The 21,393-nt window shown below is 40.9% G+C and overlaps 1 protein-coding gene across 1 annotated transcript; it reads left to right on the forward strand.

Annotated features, from left to right (window-relative positions):
• Window positions 1–5,727: 5,727 nt before the first annotated feature.
• LOC123154151 (uncharacterized) lies at window positions 5,728–8,014 on the forward strand. The gene is made up of 3 exons (XM_044572941.1): window positions 5,728–6,179; window positions 6,351–6,627; window positions 7,826–8,014. Exons 1-2 carry the CDS (start codon window positions 5,815–5,817, stop codon window positions 6,379–6,381), a joined length of 396 nt encoding a protein of 131 aa, XP_044428876.1. The 5' UTR covers window positions 5,728–5,814; the 3' UTR covers window positions 6,382–6,627; window positions 7,826–8,014.
• Window positions 8,015–21,393: the final 13,379 nt, after the last annotated feature.

The following is a 21,393-nucleotide window of genomic DNA, read 5'->3' on the forward strand; positions in this document are numbered from 1 at the left end:
ATAACATTAGTAAGTTAGATTAGGCTATAGGCTTTAAGAATAATGGCCTTTTTCTGTTACTCTGGTGGCTTGCTCGGTGCATTTGTTTAACAAATGTTGGGCTGTCTAGTATACCTAGTGTATATAGATGCACAGGGTCGGCCCCCCATCAGGCTGGGGCCCTAGGGCGTCACCCTTCTTGCCCCTACCCATGGCCGGCCCTGACCCCAGTAGGCAATGGCGGAGCCAGGAATTAAAGATTAGGGGGGGGAGGGGGCAAATGACACAAACTTTGGATTACAGGGGCTAAACTACACTAATGCATGTATTATTCTCTAATTTCTGCACTGTTCATTGCTATATTAGTACCAAATCAGTGGCCCCTGCTGGTCACCCCCATGTCTCCGCCACTGCCGGTAGGCCTCTTGAGCATTTTTTGAAAAGATGATTACCTGGTCACCCCTATTAGGGCTGGGCGTTCGGTTAATATGGTTATTAGGGTTCGGTTTATTCGGTTTTCTATAATTTCGGTTTTAGAGAAATGGCAACCGAAATAATGACATAGAAATTTGGAACCGAACCATATTAACCAAAATATATCGGTTCGGTTTATTTGGTTAACCGGAAAACCGAAATGTGTTCACCAATCAGAGCCACCATTTATATGAGCAGCTATTTGCATTACACAAAATACAAATAATAATAACAAGAGCTAGCAACCTTAACAGAAAATATGAATATATGATAGTCAAAATGTCACATCATTGGCTGCAATGGAAGACACAACTTTGATATATATGTATAAAATGGATAGTGAATAAATTCTCTTGTACGGAAATATATCAAATAGTCTCACTTATGTAGCATCAAAAGCAAATAGCATAATTCTTATTTTCTCCAGCAGAGAATTTGGAATTAAGAGGCTGTTGGGCCGAAGGACAAATGGGCTGCTCTCAGCCGCTCACAGGTCACAACCACAATCACGTACGGGTACGGCCGTATGGGCGTACGACCATCATAAAAAAACAACGGTTTCTTCGGTGATTTTGGTTTGTGGCCACAGGAAACCAAAGTTGCGCCGAACACCGAATAGAAAACAAAATTGGCACCAAACCAAAAAACCATATACCGAATAAACACATAAATCGGTTTAATTGGTTTGGTTTGGTTTTTCGGTTTTGTGTTAGTGTGCCCACCCCTACCCCTATATCTCGCCTTCAGCGAATACATCTTCCAACTCGCTGAAGGGGCGAGTGAGCTGGGCGTCCCACGAGCGCAGGAAACCACAACCTCTTTTTCTGTTTTTTAATGTTTTCTGCTTTTATTTTTGTATTTTTGTTTATACTTTAAAATAAGACAATATAGATAGGGTCACGTTATTCGTCACCCTGGGTGAGGAATAGTTATTCTTCATCCCCTCTCTATTTTGACGTTAATGCACCGTATTTTTTAGTTTCATAAATTTTGTCTTATTTCATACATAAAAAGAGAACATAAGAAAATATATACTCACCGTAAAAAATATTTTATGTTACATAAAGTTACAAACATAAAAACATACATAAAATGCGATATTTTTGGTCCTATAATCTATTTTTTGTTTTCTTATACCAAATTTTATGTAGTAAATCAATATAAATGTAACTATTTGTATTCCAAACGTAATTTATTTATGAAGCGATCGTAAGATTACCCCGGGTGAAGAATAACTTATTCTGCAACCTGGGTGATGAATAGTATTACTATAGTACAAAACACACTCTACACATTTTTTTTGAAAAATATTGAACAACTATTTAAAAATATTGAGCAAATATTTAAAAAATGTTAATCAACCATTTGGAAAATGTTAAATATGTATAGAAAAAATGTTGACCATAGATAAGAAAAATGATAAATTTTTTGACCATGTATATATATTTTTTAATCAGGCACTAGATAAAATATTGAACAAGTATTCGAAAAATGTTAATCAAGAATTTAAAAAATGTTAAATATGTGTAAAAATTGTTGACTATGTATTCAAAATATGTTAACATTGTATTTGAAATTTTTTAATCAATGATATGAAAAGTAAAATAAAAATGTGTATAGAAAAAAATGTTGGACATGTATTTAATGAATGTTATTTTGCATTAGAAAATGTTAAACATGTATTAGAAAAATGTTCTTGACATATACGAAAAATCTAGAATAAAAATCAAAAGAGATAAAGAAAAACCAAGAACGAACAAAAACTGATAAAAACAAAGAAAGACACAAAGAAAAAGCAAATGAAAAAAGCAAAAAAAGAAAACTGAGAAGGAAAAAATGAAAAGAAACAGAAAATGAAAAAAAAAGTATCTCCTCCCAAAACCGAGTTGTGCACCCATCTCCAATAATAAAGTTACCCCTATTAAAGAAGGCTACCTTAATTCTCATTGAACTTTTCCAAAAGGGTGAATCATTTGGTTGTGCCGTTACCTGAGATAAGGTCTTGGAATGTAGGTACCTGTTTTGCAATAACTGTATCCATAACCCCTACTCTTTAGAGGAAAACCGATAGAGCCACTTCTAAGCAGGCACTTATTCTTAACCTCCAGGTTTTCATTACCCAATCCCCCTTTGTCTTTGGGCGTACACAAAATATCCCACTTAGCCAGCCTATATTTTGCTCTATTCTCATCACTTTGCCAAAAAAACCACGATCTATAGAAGTCTAATTCTTTCAGTCCCCATGCTGGTATTTCAAACAATGAGAGCATAAACATAGGCATATTTGTAAGCACCGAGTTTATAAGAATCAACATAACCCCATAGGACATAGGCTTTCCCTTCCAATAGCTAGGCTTTTTTTAATCAATCATCAATACATTTCCATTCTTTGTTCATTATTTTTCGGCAGTGAACTGGGATCCCTTGATAACTAAACGTGAGAGATCAATCTCACAACCAAATAATTTCCTGTAATTATTTTGTTCACCTTTGGCGCGTCCAAAAAAAAAGAATTCACTTTTATGGGAGTTTATTTTAAGATCGGACAGTTGTTCAAAAAGACACAAAAATAATGTCATATTTCTTGCCTTAGGCATATCATGTTTCATGAAAAGTATAGTATCATCAGCATATTGTAGGATAGAGACACCCCCATCCATAAAATATGGGATCACCCCCCCCCCCCTTCCCACCCTACCTGAATGTCCTCTTTGGATCCACAAATTAGGATTGCTAGCATGTTTCCAACAATGTTGAACGGGATATGGGACAATGGGATCTCCCTTGCAACAATCCCTTCTACGTCTAGTAATAATCACCAACATCATCATTTACCTTGACACCAACATAGCCTCCTTGTACAGAGGTTTCAACCTAGTTCCTCCAAGCAGTATCGAAACCATTCATCCACAGAGCTTGCTACCGCAAGCCTTATCAATCAAAATACACTTTGAAGATGACTTTGTCAAGTTTCTTGAAATGACTTTCATGTAAAGTTTCATGCAAAACCATAACACTCTCTAGTATGTATCGTCCTGGCATGAAAGCACTCCGAGTCAACTTAACCACAGAGCGCAATCTGAGTTAGATGATTCGTACCCACCTTGATAAAAATCTTAAAACTAACATTCAACGGGCAAATGGGCCTGAACTGCTCAATTCTAACTGCCACTTCGTTCTTAACCAACAAAGTAATAGTCCCAAAGTTAAGCTTGAACAATTAAAGTAGGGCATTTAAAAGATCATCGAAAATGGGCACCAAGTTTCCCTTAATAACCCCCCAACATCTCCGATAGAATTCCGCCAAGAATCCGTACGCACCAGGCACCTTATTATTCTTCATCTGCATAATCCTCGAAAACCTCCTTTTTCGTGAAAGGAGCATTGCACCTCATTCTCTTCCGCACAATATCCCCATTCGTGCCCTCATTTAGGGAAACAAGATTCTCTATCGGAGCACCAAAGAGCTTTTTATAGAAGTTCAAAATGTACATTTTAAGATTTTTGTGACCTACTATTGTATCTTCATCCTATTCAAGTTGGATAATTCTATTTTTCTGTACTTTTCTTTCGCAATTAGATGAAAAACTGAGTGTTATTATCTACTTGTATGACTTCTCAGACCTTCATGTCATACAACAATATCTATGCCATCGGGACACCGGCCCAAAATATATACGAACTCTTTATTGTATAGGATGCACATCTACTTGACATTGAAACACAAAATCTACACGTCAATCGATCATCCGTGGAAATCCTGCCTGTGTCAGAAGCATTACAAGGACAAGGGCACAAATGAAAGAAATTAAGAAGAAATGGTGTTCGATTTCTCACGGTGTCCGACTTGTGATACAACTTGTACAACTTCGTTTATCTGTATATATAGCTTGTAACATTGATGCTTGTGAGACAACGTTTTTTAATAGAGCATGATTTAAGAGATTTGTTTTTTTAGTAAAGCATGACACGTGGACTTTTGGAATATGGCACCATGCGAGGACCATATCCTCTCCGCGTGTTCTTATTTGAGATCTGTATTAATATAGTGTTTTTCCTCCATACGTGACAAATACAAGCTATACTTCAGTGAATACGGGCATCCTGACAAATACAAGCTATACTTCATCATAGCTAACAAATGCTACCAATGTGTTTGTTGTATTGCGGACCTCTATGGCTCTATCAATGTGTGGACACCACTCAATTTTATGGCACTTGTGATTAGGTGATGAGGCCTCCATTAATGTGCCGCTCATCAATACAGGCGGATGAATAAATGTAATACTAACACAAAAATATTAATGCATAATGACTGTTCTATTGTAAATTGGATGGTATACTGTAATACTCATATGCTAATTAGTCCTAATTATTACTCCCTCCATTCACAAATAGAAAGATGTTTTAGATATTTCACTATAAACTACATATAGATTAAAATGAGTGAACAAACACACCAAAAGGTGTCTATATGCACCCGATTCTGAAAAAGTTGGAACATCTTATATTTGCAAACGGAGGGAGTAGTTTAGCTAATAACTGACACATTGATTAAGCACACCTTTCATGTGATTAGGGCAGCTGTACAGTACTCATACATAGAACATCGGCTAATTACACAAAAGTTAGTTGCAACCATGACAAACTTGCTCCCATATATTTTGGTAACTAAATGTAGCTCGTAGATATTTTCATATCGTAAAGTTTAGTTAGAAATATGTGGAGTTGATTTTGACGTCTCTAGTTTATTAAAAAAATGGGAATAGTAATTCCTGGTTAACATCCAAAGGATGATTATGAAGCTGAGATCAAAACCAAAGCCATAAAAAACTCTCTATTCTTGATAAGCCGTGTACATTTATTTCTTATAATTTTTTTGCGCGAAACATAGAGCTCTTGAAGATCCGAGGTCCCCACACCTCTCAGCGCCAAGATGACAGCCGGAGGCGAGGGACCTTAGTTTCTCAAACAGCGGCGGCGGTGGAGACCATAGTACGACACAATCGAGATATTGATGTAGGTATATATAGTCCTCCACATTGTTGTTTTTCTTTTCAGGGATTGTGGACGATTAGATTTTTTTTTGAGGTGATTGTGGACGATTAGATTGTTTTTTTTAGGGGTTGTGGGCGGTTAGCTAGGTGGGCTGGATCAAAGTTGCGCGGGCATCGGGACCTATGTCCAACGGCCCACCTAGTGCCGAAAGCCGAGCCTTGAATAAATACTCTGTCTTGGCGCCCAACGCAACCGTCTCAACCAACAGCTCTCGCTTCTTCTCTTCTCCGCCTCGCCGCAGCGCCAAGAAACCCACCTCTCCTTCCCCCGCGCGCCTCTGCTCTCCATCTTCACCGGTGACAGATGGAGCAGTTCCATCACGGCCAGCACGTGCGGCTGCGCAGCCGCGTGCACGGCACGTACCTGCACGCCGATGAGGACGGACATGGCGTCAACCTCCGCGTCCGCTGGGAGTCTATGAACGCGGCTTGGGCGGTGCACCGGCACCCGGGCGAGGACGGACAGTTCCTGCTCCTACACAGCGCCGCCTACGGCCACTACCTCGCCGCCACGGACGTGCCGGCGCCGCCCGGCCACCGCGGGCTCCGCGTCGAGCAGCGCGACTACGACCATCCTGAGGTGGAGCCACTCGTTTGGCAGGACTCCCCTTCCTCCCCTTCCTCATCCCCGCCAGGGAGGTCATGCCTCCCCTTCCACGTCCGATTGGGGTGAGCCCGCCACGCCCGTTCCTTGATTCTTCCCCAATTTGATGAATTGGGTCTTGGATTTTCTTTCATTCGCATGCTCTGTTCTTGCCAAATTTGCGCTGCTTCTTGGTTGCGACCATGGTTTCTTTGGCTTCTTTGATTTGACGATGATTCTTTGCGACTCAACTGCAGTTTCCCCACCCCATGTTGCGGTCGCGGATGATCATGTACATGTGGCGGAACATCCTCGGGGGCCTCATCACCCGCGGCTCGTTCGTGTTTAGGGGGAGGTCCGTGTTCCGCCTGAGGAATCAGCTGGTCAAGCTGCTGCGCCCCATGGTAGACTTGAACGACTCCGAGCTCGTCATGGGCCTCCCCACACGTGATGGCCGGATGTTTCCACTCGTCGTCGACCTGCCCAGCAGCGGCCATACCCTCCACATCTTCGTCGTCATCGTCGGGACGCCTGGTGAGAAACCTTCCTGCTCTTCTCCTTTGGCAAGAAACTCGTATTCGCACTAGTCTTAAACTACTAGTCTGAATTCTGAAAAAGCAGTTTACTGAAACCGGTATAGTCTGAAACTTTTGATAATCTGTTTCAGCCTTTCGGTTAGGAGTTAAGACATGGAAATTGTCACTACAAGTTGCTGAATTAAATCAGTAGGAGGTCAACAGGCATGACATTGTGCCGGTTGGGTTTATGGGAATAGTCGGAACTACAGTACGATTATAGATATCAGTAAATTGTATTTATGGACAGATGCTAGAATGTTGCTGAATGTTGTTTGTAGTGTGTATGCCGGGGGGGGGGGGGGGGGGGGGGGGGGGGCATGAAGAGGTCGGTGACCTCCAAATTCCAAATTTAGTAAAAGTTTGGGTATTCGAAACTACTAGTCTGAAAAACAGTTTATGTGGTCTGAAACTTTTCCTAATGTGTTTCAGACTTTCAGTAAAAGTTGTTGAATCAAATCAGTTCTTTGATGCTATTATGGACAGATTTAAAATCCACACTAAACCTTGATATGGGAACTATTCGTTTTGATGCTACTGTGCTTTAATACGATATGCTGCTAGTGGAAGACTTTGGAATTTGAAAACCCAAATCAGTTCAGTCTGCCTAGTTCAGCTTCACATAGGTTCCTATTTTCTAGCCTACTGTAATTGTTTCGAACTTTTGACAATCTGTTTCAGACTTTCAGTTAGGAGTTAAGACTAGGAAATAGTATGAACTGTTGTTGGATTAAATCAGTACGTGGTTAACATGCACAACATTGTGCCTGTTGGGTTTATGGACAGATGCTAGAAGGTTGTCTGAAGATAGTCGTTTGCTAGGGGTGGGGAATCATTTCATAAGTAAAAAGTCCATATTGAACCTTGATACGTAAACCAATGGTTTTGATGGTACTTTGGAACTTGAAAATCAAAATCAGTTCAGTCTGTCTAGTTCAGCTTCATATAGAAGATAATGATTCCTGTTTTTTAGTCTATTGTAATTGTTTTTTAGCCCACAGCACTTTGCATTGTTTTGAGGTTTTGTACATCAGCTTTCTTTTTTATCTTCTTATTTAAAACTGTAGCAGTACCTGTGACACATAATGCCTAACAGTTTAACTATTTTCCTGCTAATCGAGCCCATGCGGCGCTGCGGTACGCGGATGTCGATGCAGAGTAGAGAGATACCCCTAGAAGTCGCCTTCCTGTCCACCTCTTCAGAAGTGTCGCCGCCTCGGACACGACGACATTAGAACCCAGTTCCTTTCATAGAGATATGGGTTCAGGAAAACCCAGCAGTTCATGTGTTCCTGCTACTTAAACTTGGTTTGTTCTCCTGACAGTAGGAAACCTATTTGCTTTGCCATCACGGTTCTAAAATTCTGAAACTGTTTGTACAATGGTGCAGCGGCATTGGTCTGTATTGCGTTAACAATGGCTACTACTTAATTGTTGTTAGCCGCATTTCTCTTAAATGCAGTGAGTTGAGCACTTGAGTTTTGTTATTCCGCTTAAAGTTTTGTTATTCTCTTAAATGAATTTGTGTTTTCATGGAGACCGGAGTTCTGAACATGGTGAGGTTAATGCACCCATACACGACTTGCTGCATTTTGCTGCGTGCGTGGTGTATTTGGTTGCATTTTACTTGCGTGCGTGTTAGCATATGGTAGTTTTTTTGAACAAAAATTCAGGTTGTATCCCACGATACTCTAAGAATGCTAGTTTCTGCACAGTACATTGTTCATGAGCATGACAACAACTTCAGACATTTTATGCTTCCTTCTCGGTTTCTGTCTCTTTCGCTCTCTGTCTCTGTCTCTCTTGTTTCAGTATTGACTACTGAAACGTTTGAAGGTCAGTAAAAATGTATGTTTTGCTTCTTCTTTTTTCTTTACTAGATGACCCGTTGCGCCAATGGCGCAAAGGCCGACGGCAAGGAATGTATTGTAAGAGTGGTGATAGAAAAAATCAGACACAGATCGAAATAATGAGTACTTTGCGCCGATAGCGCAAAGGGTGAGAGCAAACCTGGCATTCAAAACCATGCACATAAGAATATTTAGACACTGATTGGAAGATAAGGCAATAGATACTTAGGTATAATGTTGATACACTACGTTACAATTTATGGTAGCTTATTTACATTGCTTTTAGTAAGCAAGCTACATAAGTAGAGATGCATCATATAGATAGGTCTGGTCATCCCTCTTACAATGAGTGATATATGCAGTGATGAACATCAGGTAGAATCATCGTTGCATGTGTCATCGGTATCGAAAATGACTTCATTGTCTAAGCAACTCTTCATGGTGGGTGTGTTCGGTGGGCTGCCAATGCCAAAAGCAGAAATGCCTTCCATATCATCATCCAGTCCCCAATAATACCGTTTTTTTATAGAATGTCGTTTGATTGTAATCGTATCATTGAGGAGCTCTGCAACATATCTTATTTGCGATAGAGTATGGTTAAAATCGATGTCTTCGGGTGTTGATCCTGCTATGAAGTTGGTATCTCTTATATGGTAAAGTTCTTTCACTGTCATGCGATCCCTGCCCGGAATACTGCACCAACTGCTGCTTAGATAGTCCATTATTACTTATTTTCTTTAAGCTCCTGTTTTAGAGATTTATTTTTTTGTTGAACCAGCTGGAACTAATCATAGTTGAAGTCTTGCACCACTTTGTTGTAAGAGACTTCCATAAACCTAATAGCTTCATTTTCCAGCCGATCTTCAGCTTCTTCGAGATTTTCGTAGACATAGATGGATATTGATTTCCTTGAAAGTTCATTCTTAGTTGGTGCTTAGATGGACATAACTGAATGGTTGCGTCGACACCAACATTCCTTTACTTTCTGTGTTGAGTACACTACGATTTGGAAGGCCAATCTGTTGCATCATAGCATCCAAAAGCATTTTTGTTGGGATCCTAACTTGTTCCAACACTTTTGACCCGTTGCACAGCTGACGCAAAAAGCAAGAGCGAACCAAGCATTCAAACCATGCAAATAAGAGTGGTTTAGAGATTGATAATAAAATCCTTAAAGCATAAAGAAATAGATACTTAGGTATAATTTTTATAGAGAACACTATATATTACTCCCTCTGTTCCTAAATATAAGATGCTTTGACAGTTCAAATGACCACATCGACTAAGTAGCTCTCATGGTAGGTGTGTCCAGTGGGCTGTCATTGGCGAAACACACGAATCCATATGACCGAACTCGTCGTCTAAGCTCTCAAAATGTCTTCGGATTGTAAAGTGTATCGTCAAGGTGCTCTGCAATATATCTTACTTATGTCGTCTTCAGTTGATTCCAATCAATGAAACTGGTATAGGTTGTACTGAAAAGCACTAAAAAGAGTTGAATAGATTAGCACCAAAGTAAGTTAATATGTAGCAAGCATAAAAGTCTTCTCACTGATTATCTTTAACCATCATGTAACACAATCACCTAAATCACTAAACTCCCTGGGGTTAAAACTCATGGGAACGACTATTTCTGACATCAGTTTTGGCACTTTCCTCTCATGTTTTTTTAAAAGCACTCGTTCCTCCCAAGTGCAATGGCCCGTTTTGTTGGAGTGTGAAGTTTGTGTGCTCGGGCACCATGGTGCCCTTAAAAAAATGCAAAACCATATTTTAAAATTTCAAAAAAATCGAAAATAATTTTGTGGAAACTTCCATTTTATTGCACTACGGATCCATGGAATTTTGTTCGAAAAGAAATGTAATTTATAAGCTGTACAGAAAAACAAAATTCTGGCGAAAAAATTCCGGCCCATTTGAAAAACATATGTGTCTTTTTTTACACCACGTGGGAAAGCAAGATGTTATAAATTTTACACATATATAGTATATATGTGTGTGCATGTTGACAATAGGTTTCAATTTTTTTGAGCTGTATAAAATGTTTTTTTAAAACAGGCACCATGATGCCCATGCACATCTTGCAATATTCGGTTTTGTTGGGACTGCGGAGGAACGGCGCTCGGGCGCGTTTAGTGGCCGTGGTTAAATGGACAGTTGTAAATTCTGGTGCAATAAATGCTCTGCATGTTCATTTGTCTGCAGACTTAAGATTAATTAAGAAAGGATGATTTTAAATCCCAATTTGCAAATTGATTTCTGTTCATGTTCGCGGTGCAAAAAAATGGCCTATCCTATCAGATTTGGGACGATAACATTTCATAATTTGCAAAATAATAAATTTACATGTTCCTTGTGCAAATGATGATTAAATTTCAGTATTTGCAAATTAGGATTTGTTCATGTTCACCATGCAAAAAATGCGACTACATTTTACAATTTGAAAATTGGGATTTGTCCATGTTGACCATGCAAAAAATGCCCTAGCACATCGTAAGTTTTCTAGTAGGTTGGGATTAATTAGACCTAATACAAAAATCAAATAGGGGATGCATTGAAGAGGCTGGCGTGGGATGGACACTTTTGACTGAGAGCAAGCGAGCTCGGATACTCTTCGGAGTTTCCGGTTTTGCTGGCCGTTTTTTAAGCGGTGTAGTGTAAAGTGGCGTGGGGGTAGGAGGACGGCGCGCAGCACGTGTCGCTCCGCTCCATTGCCATCTCTTCACTGCTTCTTCCCCTCGCCTCTCTCCTCCTCTGATCTTGAAATCCCTGCGCATGGTGGATGGCACCTCTCCCCTCTTTCTCTTCCCCGCCCAAGTTTTCCATCCTCCACTGATGCGCACGGTTGTTCGGGAGCAAGAGGGGGGCCGCCGCCTGTGCCGTGGCGCTGCCCAACGGCAGGCCCGGACACTCGAGTCGAGCGCCTGTTGCCAGAGTCGGCTTGAGCGGCCGCCACCTCCTCTCCTCTCCAATCGGGATCTCGGACCTCACCAGCAGAGCCCTCGTTTTCAGGGAAGGCAGCCATCCCCAGAGATTGAGGATACCTCCCGACGAGCATGCTCGTGGTTGCCCACATCCCAGAAGTGCATGGGAGCCAGTGTCTTTGGGCAGAGGTGGGTCTCCTTGCCGGCGACCTCACCGTCTTGTCGGCGACTCCACTGTCAGAAGTATATCTGCAGGTATGGTAGATTCTACACCCCCTCTATTCTTTGATAGTGTTTTTTCTTTGTTGCTGTTGTTGCAGAAAACAGCCAAAACATGCTTGAGATTTCAGTAAAAAAGGATTTTGTTTTACTGTGTTCGCTCTAAAATTTTGTTCTGACCATTTCAGTGGGGGATCTTCATTGCTTCTTCAGGCTGGGGAGGCTGCTCTACGCCGGGTCTTTTTCTGCTTCCTATGTTGTGTCGCTTCTTCTTCAGTCTCACTCACTCAGTCGTTACTGTTGACACTTGTCACAAATACAGGAAAGTGGTATTACTGACATTGAGGGAGTTTGACTCCAGTAATGCATGTTATGGTGGAACAACTTCCCTCTTGAATTGGTGTGACTTCGGTTGAAAGTCGATGTTCGGATGAACGTTACGGCCTTGTAGCCTGCACGGATAGCACGGTTAGTCACCCAATATGGCCATCTAACTGTTGCACTAAGTGGATTCAGTTTCTCTTCCTTTTGTCTCCGTGCAACACTCATTTGATGTTCCATATTATGTCCAGGTTTATGCAGAGGGACCAGCTCGGCCTATGGGTGGAACTGTTGTAGTTGCTATGCTTATTGGTCCAAATGCATCTATTTCTTTTGAAAGCAAATATATAGAGCTTCTCACATGACTCATGTTTACGATCTCTACAAGCCTCATCTTGCAAGTGAATATCCGGTTAGGGTTCTATCACTTGTTTTTGTTTGTTTGTTTTAGGCATCTAAATAAACAATTTTCTCAACCAGATACCATTTTGCCTTTTCATAGTATTATATCATCTGTACACATTATAGCTAGGTTGTTAATGGGAAACTTTCTCAAACATGCGATTGGGGACCATATAGTTCCTAATAAAAAGAAGCCTCATATAGTTTGTCTATATATAATTCCTAATAAAAAAGCCTCATATGCAGGTTGGGGACATAGGTGTGTGGTTGCTGAGTTATCTGCGTAGTTTTGAACTTCTGATAAGAAAAATCCACCGTCGCCATGCTACTATGTCCTTTTTAAGTGGCCTGGATCCGCTCGTGCTTGGTGCAGCGAGATGCATGGCGCTGCGGGAGTTGTGGCGAACATGGACAGATGAATTTACATGATCTTGAGATTGCATGGGACCCTATGTTGTTCACACATAAGATGTATGATCTTGACCTCGCTGAACCCTGTCTTGGTAAATTTATCAGTTCCTTACATCTGTCTGTGTAACTTTGAACCCAGTTTAGACATACTCAGTTTCATAGGGCAGACGAGTAAGGAAAAGCAATTGATGTTGTTAAGAAGCATTGGGGAAAGTCTGTATCTTGGAATCGCTTATGTCTGTTGTTTCAATTGCTTGTATGATAAAATTTATTGCGTGAAGAATTTGCTTTTGCAGTTTGCCTGGTTTAATACTCTATTCATTTACTTTGCAGCTCATAACACTTCTGTTGAAACTACTTGTGAGCGGATGTTTACGCCATTAATGTCGATCATTATATTGGAGGGTTTAAAGTAGGTAATATACTATCATGTTTAAATAAATTATCATCTTATTTGTTTAAAGAACCTGCATGTTGTGACACCTGTTGCACCAATTGACATTGTTGACGACATAAAAAAAGAAGCTTGAACTAATATTAAGTTTTGCAATTGAGAAGAGGAGCGTGAGGGAATATGATGTGACATGTGAGTATCTTCTCTCTATGTAACTACATCATTGGTAATTTGTATTCTTTCACTATTTGTCATACAGTTCCACCAAATGTCACAAGTACCTAATACAAACCAAGGGCTTCCTTTAATAGCTATAAGTTTTACATCACCGAGAAACAAATTCTACAATAATGTTGGTAAGCATCATATTCACATGCCACAGCCAAAAAGAGCAAGCACATAGTATTCTAAGAATGGACCATAAAACTAAGCGATGTAGCAGAGGAAGGTGGCAAACCTTAATCACAGCACGACATCCGCTAGCTACTGATGGATTGAACAATACCTGGAAGAAGAACATAGAAATACACATCAAAAAGAGGCCAAGACATGGACTGGATCAAATGCATATCCTACCGGAAAAGAAACAATAGTTGGAGGTTCGCCATCATGGAAGGAGGTGGATAACAACTTCTTGTCAGATTTTATTGGCCACCGCAGAAATAAATAGAAATCGTAACATCCCCATGATTGATAACAGGAAATAATAATTTCAAATCTCAGAGAGAGTGGCACACACAGAGAGTGAGAGAGAGAGAGGGAGACTTAGACACCATTCATGGCAGTAAAAATGAGTGCAGGCCGCAGAACTGATCATATGGGAAGAATACCCTTCGAAATTATATCCCAAAAGCTAGCCGCAGCCAATACAACTATCAGATATTAGAAAATGGTATTATAGATGTGGTAATGCCTAAAGTGGCTGAACAAATCATGCTCATATGCACATCACAACACAGACACACACCCACGCATGCAATCACAACACAGACACGCACACACGCATGCGCACGCGCACACACCATAAACGTGCTCATATGCACATCACAACACAGACACGCACACACAGCAGCAACAAATAGGCGTGTGGCGCATCGCACGGGGAAGACAAAGACACAACCAATAGAGCGAGGAGCAGATAGCCACCCTTGCCATCGAGCCGTTCACACAAAAAGGGATCAAAGAGTAGGACGTTTCCTATTCTCAAACCTGCCCATCATAGGGAGTAATTATCAAACAGAGAAACAAAAGGAAAAGAAAAGCAAGAAGTTCCCTTCTTCCACCCGTTTTTTATTTTCTTTCGCTTATATACATCAGACCAACACACAAGCACTTTAACTATTACGAACATAATTCCCAATTCAAGAACACGGTTGAATATTAGAGCACCACATACTACTCTTCGTAAAGTAAAACCGGGCATGCCAAGTCATGATTGTGCTATTAGTCAGTAGGTACATTACAAAGCGTGTTCATGCTAAGAACATCTGCTATTAGATTCTTATAACCACACTTCATGTTTCTATTTTATAAATTAAAATAAGTGATCTCACTACAGTAAAAAACAAACACATATATAGCTGACATAATTACCTCGTGAAGCTATTAGCAGAATATTATGCTATCCTAATCATATTGCCAAATCACAATTGACCGATTCTAGTCTAGGTTTTAAATTTCAAAAGGGAGAACAACTCACCATGCTCTTTGATTTCTTCTTGGACCCATGTTTCCTATCACCAGTCCCCTCCCCGCTGCACGAATCCTCATTGATCTATGCAAATCTTTAAACGAAAGCATCCAAATAACCAATATGTATCTTCAAAATAGAAAAATCAAATTAATAAAAGCTATGTAATTGATGGAAGGAGCTTCATTTTATAATGGAATTCACTCTATCAGGCAAACTGTGATGTTTTGGCGTCCACGGTCAAAACATCAATATAAAATTCAAATATTTAGACATGACAGTGAGTCATGATGTCATAAAAGCAGAGTTTTTCTCAATCATTTATGCGGGACAAAAACAAAGTAGATATGCTTAATAATAAGTTAACAAAGATGACACCCAATGACTCAAACACGAAAGCTTTGGCTTCACCATAACAAATTAATCTTTGCCATGTACAGTCTAGCCCTCAATACCTGGCATCTCATTTTACAATGGAACTCTCTTTTCCCTTGGCAAGCAGCAGTAATGTAGCAGTAGCACTTCTTTCTCGTGTACTCATGTTGGACAGAACAAATATTAGATGCTGAAAAATCATGTTACACATGAAGCCAAATAAGCATTTTTGCATAAACCAAAAGGATAAACTCACCCTGGGGTAGACTGCAATCATCTGATAATCACATCAATCTTGTATAATCTATTCAAACAGATTTGTCGGTCAAAATATGACAATTAGCATCCACCATGTAGCTTTATTAAGGGTATTGTTCAATGCCGGGCTGCAAAGTATAAACACGCGTTAGTGCATTTAAATCTATGCTGCTGAAAAAATAAGTGGTAAGAATTATGAAAATATATAACACACTTTGCCATGGATTGCAAAAACTAAAAAAGAAAAGGATGCCCAGTATGGACTCTTCTATATGTGCACCTTATATTTCCTACATGAAGAAGAATAAGAGATGAACCACTAACCTGTCAAGCAGTCAAGCGAACCTGATGGTACTGATCTCTTGCCATCGAGGCCAATGCGCTTGACTTGGTGCTGCGTGCTACTGCCTTCACGCCGCAAGACTTTCTTACTCTTGTTGTCCTCTCCCTCGAATGCAATGAATAGCAGGTACATACACCATAGAGAATATGTAAGTAACTGAACATATGACATATCCTTCATCAATTCTTAAATAAAAACTAAAGTTCAGGTTTTCTCACTGGCTCATAGCCTTCTCTTCAATCCTTGTTTCTCACAATGAGTTTTCCTCTCCCTCCAATGCAATGAACAACAAGTGCATACACCATAGAGAGAATGTTAGCAACTGAACATATGACACGTCCTTCATCAATTCTTAAAAAAACTGAAAATGAAGCTCTTCTCATTGGCTCATAGCCTTCTCTTAAATCCGTGCTTCTCACAAAATGTTTTCTGATTCACAAATAACCAAGGAGGCAACCAACAACATATAGTAGCACATAGCAGCAGCACAAGTAGAGTTAGGCCAAGCAGCAGCCAAGCCTGGCAGCAGCAGAACCCACAGCAAACACATCTACCAGCATAAATTCAAAAGAGAGAGGGGGGAGGAGGAAAGAGCTCACCTGCCTGTAGAGACAAGAATGGCTTGAGGAGGAGGGTCGTGGATGACAGGTGGCTGGGCGGGCTCATGTTTAAGTAGTTTTCATTGCTGGCCACAAAAGCTTCATCTAGAGACTGAAAGCATAAAAGTTGTGTGCATAAAGATGAAGATAAAATCACTCTAAGCAAGATGAGAACGACAAATTGAAAAGCTCATTGTACCTGTTAAACTAAGGACAGGAATGGCCTTTATTGAACTAACATACTGTACCTAAGAGACTGAGAATCAGGGACAACCTTTATTAAACTAAAAAATTGATCAAATTGGGCATTTAGAATTCCTCCTAGATATTGTGAGCAGCAGAGGTCCGATATGTTTCGAGCACAGTAAAAATATGCATGCTTTCACATGTTTCAGACATATTTAATATCTTCTATGTGTATGCATACACAGAAACAAGAATGTCTAAAATATAGGCGTGCATGGAAAGACAAGGACCAGATTCTTGCCTGAATGTCTAAATGAACACACAAGAATGTTGCGCTGGTCAAATCGCCCACCTCGTGTCATTGCTGCCGGCACCGTCAGCGTTGATGTACATGTACTCCACGACTGTGCTGCTGCCTCTGGTAATCAGCACAAGAACCCGTCACAGTGGATGCTCACAGGAGCTATTGGCATCAAATTAGGAATCATTGTATATAGTTTTTCAAACTATAAGCTTATAAAAAAGCAAATACATCAAGACCAACAAAACAGCCAACGGTTGCAACCATAGCCTAAGTTAGAGAAAGAACAACCTAGCCAGAGTATACCTGCAAGCCAATAGAAGCCATGATGAACAAGGGCTGACCACCCCATCTCCCCTGCAGCTCCACCCCAGTGCGATGGGAGCGCTGCCCCGCTGCTTCTTGCCCCGGTCACCGGCCATGCTGCTCCTTCGCCCCCACCCCCACCGGCCTCCCCTGCTCCTCCACCCCCACCGTCAAGACCCAGCTGCGATGCTACTCCTCAATTTTCCCGCGCCACCCCTCTTCTCCTGCGGATGTGACCCTTCTCTTCAAGGAGAAGCCGGCATGCGGGAGGATCCGGCAGGATCCGGTAGAAGGAGATGAGGAGAGGTGGCGCTGGGCAGAGGAGAAGGAGGAGAAGGGGCGCGGCGGCGGCGGTCGTGAGCAGGAGAGGAGGAGAGACGAGGCATGGGGTCTGGAGATCGAGGATGGGAGGGGATTGGCAGCTAGGTTTTCACCTGATTCCACCGCGCACAGAACATACGGGACCCTGAGGTTTCTTCTCAATGTAGCTGTAAAACGGGCCCGTGAGGAAAGGAGCCCCACACGTCATTCACTCAAGCATGAAAGATCAATGTCCAAAAAAACTAACCGCGGGATTTTTGACAGCACTGTAAAATCGGGCCAGCGAGGCAGATCGTGCGGCCAGAACGCATGCGCGCCGCGAATGCCCCTGGAATGGCGGGTACTCTAGCAGCTTTTATATGTTAGATTGTGAGATTGCAGTATGTAGAGTACGAGGATGGTAGTCCGCGGCCAAGCTACTCATGGCATGTAAAGTTGACCCAAATACTTCAACTCCATATTTTAGGTAGAGTAAAATAAGACTTGACTCTGCAATCTTATGGAGTACTAATAGACTCTTCATCCCCCTTTTTTTTTGCGGGTTCGACTCTTCACTTGTTAGATTCACGTAATCTTCTATGCTGTCCATATACCCATCCGATTTTGCAGTTGATGTGAATTCACCCATCAATCTCATTAAACTACTCCAAGTCATCAACCTGCCACAAAGTGGTACTTACTTCTGTTCGTCAATTACCAGTGATCAAGGAATGAGATACTCCCTCCGTCCGAAAGAGCATGTCCTAAGCTTGTCCCTCAAATGGATCTATCTAGCACTAAGTTGGTGTGAGATATATCCATTTGAGGGACAAGCTTTTTCGGACGGAGGGAGTACATTGGAAGGTCCGACACTATCTTAAGAAATGAAATGAATAAAAGAGTACTTCAGATATTTCACAACCACCTCTCTCTGTTCCGAATCTACAACTAACTTGTTAGCCAAATCTCTAACTAACTTGTTAGGTAGAGTAAAATTTTGGCCACGGACATTTTTTGAAAAACACTACGTAATTTGAAATTTCTACGAAAAATCAGAAAATATGAACAAAAATTTGAAACCAATTTATTTTGACTTTCCGTGAACATTTTTTGTAATTTGTGTAGAATTTTTTTTGAATACAGGATTACTTTCTAAATTCCAAATAAATTGTGTAGCACGAACATTATTTGAAAATGCGGAATTGTCAAAATCACAAAAACATGGCATAGTGCCTTGGAATGGTGATACAGTGCCCTAGAAAACATTTGGTCCATTTGAACGATATCGAAAAAAGGTACTCTGAGACGGAACCTTTCGCCCAACCTGAACGCCATACGCGGACTTTTTTCCATTTAAATTCGTGACCATTTTATTATATTCGCAAACTTTGTTTTCAAATTAATGAACTTTTTTCCATATCCCGAAACTATTTTAAACTTTTATAAACGAGTTATAAAATCCTGTAATTTTTTTCAAATATATAAACATTCCTTTTCAAAATCAATGAACTTTTTTCAAACCAGCGAATATTTGGGCTGGCCCAACAAGCACCCGACAGAACCGATGTCGTCCCTAGTTGGGCAAGGCCTGAGCGTATTTTTTCTATTTATTTTTTATTTTTTCGTTAATTTCATTTTTTAAACATTATTGTTCATTTTAAAACCTGTTTTAAAATTTGAAATATTTTTTAAATACCAAAAATGTTATTGTTTTCAAATATTTTTTTCAAACTATAAAAATGTTTTGGAATTGGAATTTCAAAACATGTTCCCATTTTTTATTCTTTTTCATAAATTTAATAGATGCTCAGAAATTTTGAAAGTGGTCGAATGTTTTATGTGGGCATGTTTCTATTAGTACGAACATTTTTTCTATTTAATAGATGTCCAAAAAATTAATTATAATGATGTGATTATTTTTCTATTTAAACGAACAATTGTCAACATATCTGTACAAATTTTCTAAAGAACAAAATATAAAAAAGAACATTTTTTGAAATTTGAAACAAAATTTTATATACTTGAGAATTTTACGAAAAAGAAAAAACAAATACTGAAAAAAGAAAAAACGAATAGGAAAACAAAAAAGAATAGTGATAAAAGGACCGGTTCAACAATGGACCGGCCCAGCCATGAACTGAAGTAGAAGAAAACAAAAAAATATAGTAAATGTACACAAGCATTAGGATGTCTTAGTTTGTTAGTGTGATCCTCCTTAGACCAAGAGGTCTTGAGTTTGATTCACGCCTGCACTATTTTTTGAAGTTTGATAAAAAAAAGTGGATACAATGCCTCGTCCGTCTCACATATACAGATGGGTATATGGGTTGATGAAATAACCATACTGCCTTTATACAATTTGTGTGTGTGTGTGTGTGTGTGTGTGTGTGTGTGTGTGTGTGTGTGTGTGTGTTGGGGGGAGGGGGGGGGGGGTGTACCGAAACAGGCCTCTAAGTATATTTGGTTTAGCGTATTGTAAATCTTCTCAATAAATGGTGAACAAAATTCAGGTTTTATCCCATAACATTATAAGAATACTAGATTCTGCAAATTACATTAATCTGACTTTTGCTTAACAAAATTATGAGATTTTTTATCTGCTGCAATAGTTGTGTAACAACTTTTGGTAAGAACTTGGGCCAGCATCTTTTGCTTGGTCTTGTTTTTCTCTCACATGTTTTGCTTTGCATGGAACAGATTAACTGCAAATTGAGTAGAAGTTTAGGGCGTGGACCATTAAACCGCCGGCAACCATCCAGACCGAGCGCCTGGACGCAATTGCCATCCAACGCGATACCCCATCGGTTCAAAGACCGGCCTGGTTGTCTGTTTCCTGCAAACCAGATAAAAACTAGAGGGGGCTTTGCTGGCGTCCGTACCGCACCCACACAAATCTGACAACCCTGTCCCACCCAAAAACCTCCTCGTCCGAAAATCCCACGGCGCGAAATGGTCGCGCGCATTCATGCCGGTCAACGTTGCTCCAGAGCGGACGCGACTCCATGGCTTTAATGCCGGCCAAAGCGACGCGGCTGGACGAGCGGTCACCGCCGCTTCAGTGCCGACGCGAGGACCAATAAGCCTATTTCGGCTGTTGTGCCGCATTGAAACTGGCTTCCCGTTTGTTCGCCTAGCCACGCCTATTCAAGTAGGCCTCCAGCGTCGTCCACACGCACCGCACCTCTTCTTTTCCCTCACCACTCCTAGACTCTCCGACCCTCTCCGCATGGGCGCCGTCCAGACCATCATGTCCACACCATGCCTCTCACGCCCAAAAGTCAATGGGGCTGACACGCTGTCCAAGCATAGATTACTAGTGGCGTCTAGCCATTGCAAGGACGCAATACTTTGATCATTAGTGGCGTGCGGTATATGGCAAGCACCACTAGTACTTTCTGGCTGGAGGGCTTCCTAGATGTGTCTCACTAGCGGTGTTAGCCAGGGCCGTACGTTGCTAATACGTTGTCATCAGCGTCAGGCCCGTTTTTCTTGGACGCTTTTGGTAGTTCGACAGGTTACCGGCGGCGTTCAGATTTTATCACACGCTGTTAGTAAGAAAATCCTATAAGGAATTCATTCACTCTACAAGAGCAATGCTATGACGAATATTATCTGGCTTTCTCAAGATCATGTGTTTATGAGGAATAGCTTCAAAGTGTGTAGCTGATGACTCCATGCACACCAATGGCTAACGATCCAAGGAATTTGCCATGCTCATCTCGGCACACAACCGCACCGCTGATCCCCCAACACTTGGTCGGCTGGTCTGGCTACACCTGCCTCAACGTGGATTTTTGGAAAACCAGTTGGTGGTGCAACCTAGCATATGGTGGCCACTGTTCCTGA

The sequence above is a fragment of the Triticum aestivum genome, chromosome 7A, assembly GCF_018294505.1.
Source record: "Triticum aestivum cultivar Chinese Spring chromosome 7A, IWGSC CS RefSeq v2.1, whole genome shotgun sequence".
Taxonomy (NCBI): domain Eukaryota; kingdom Viridiplantae; phylum Streptophyta; class Magnoliopsida; order Poales; family Poaceae; genus Triticum; species Triticum aestivum.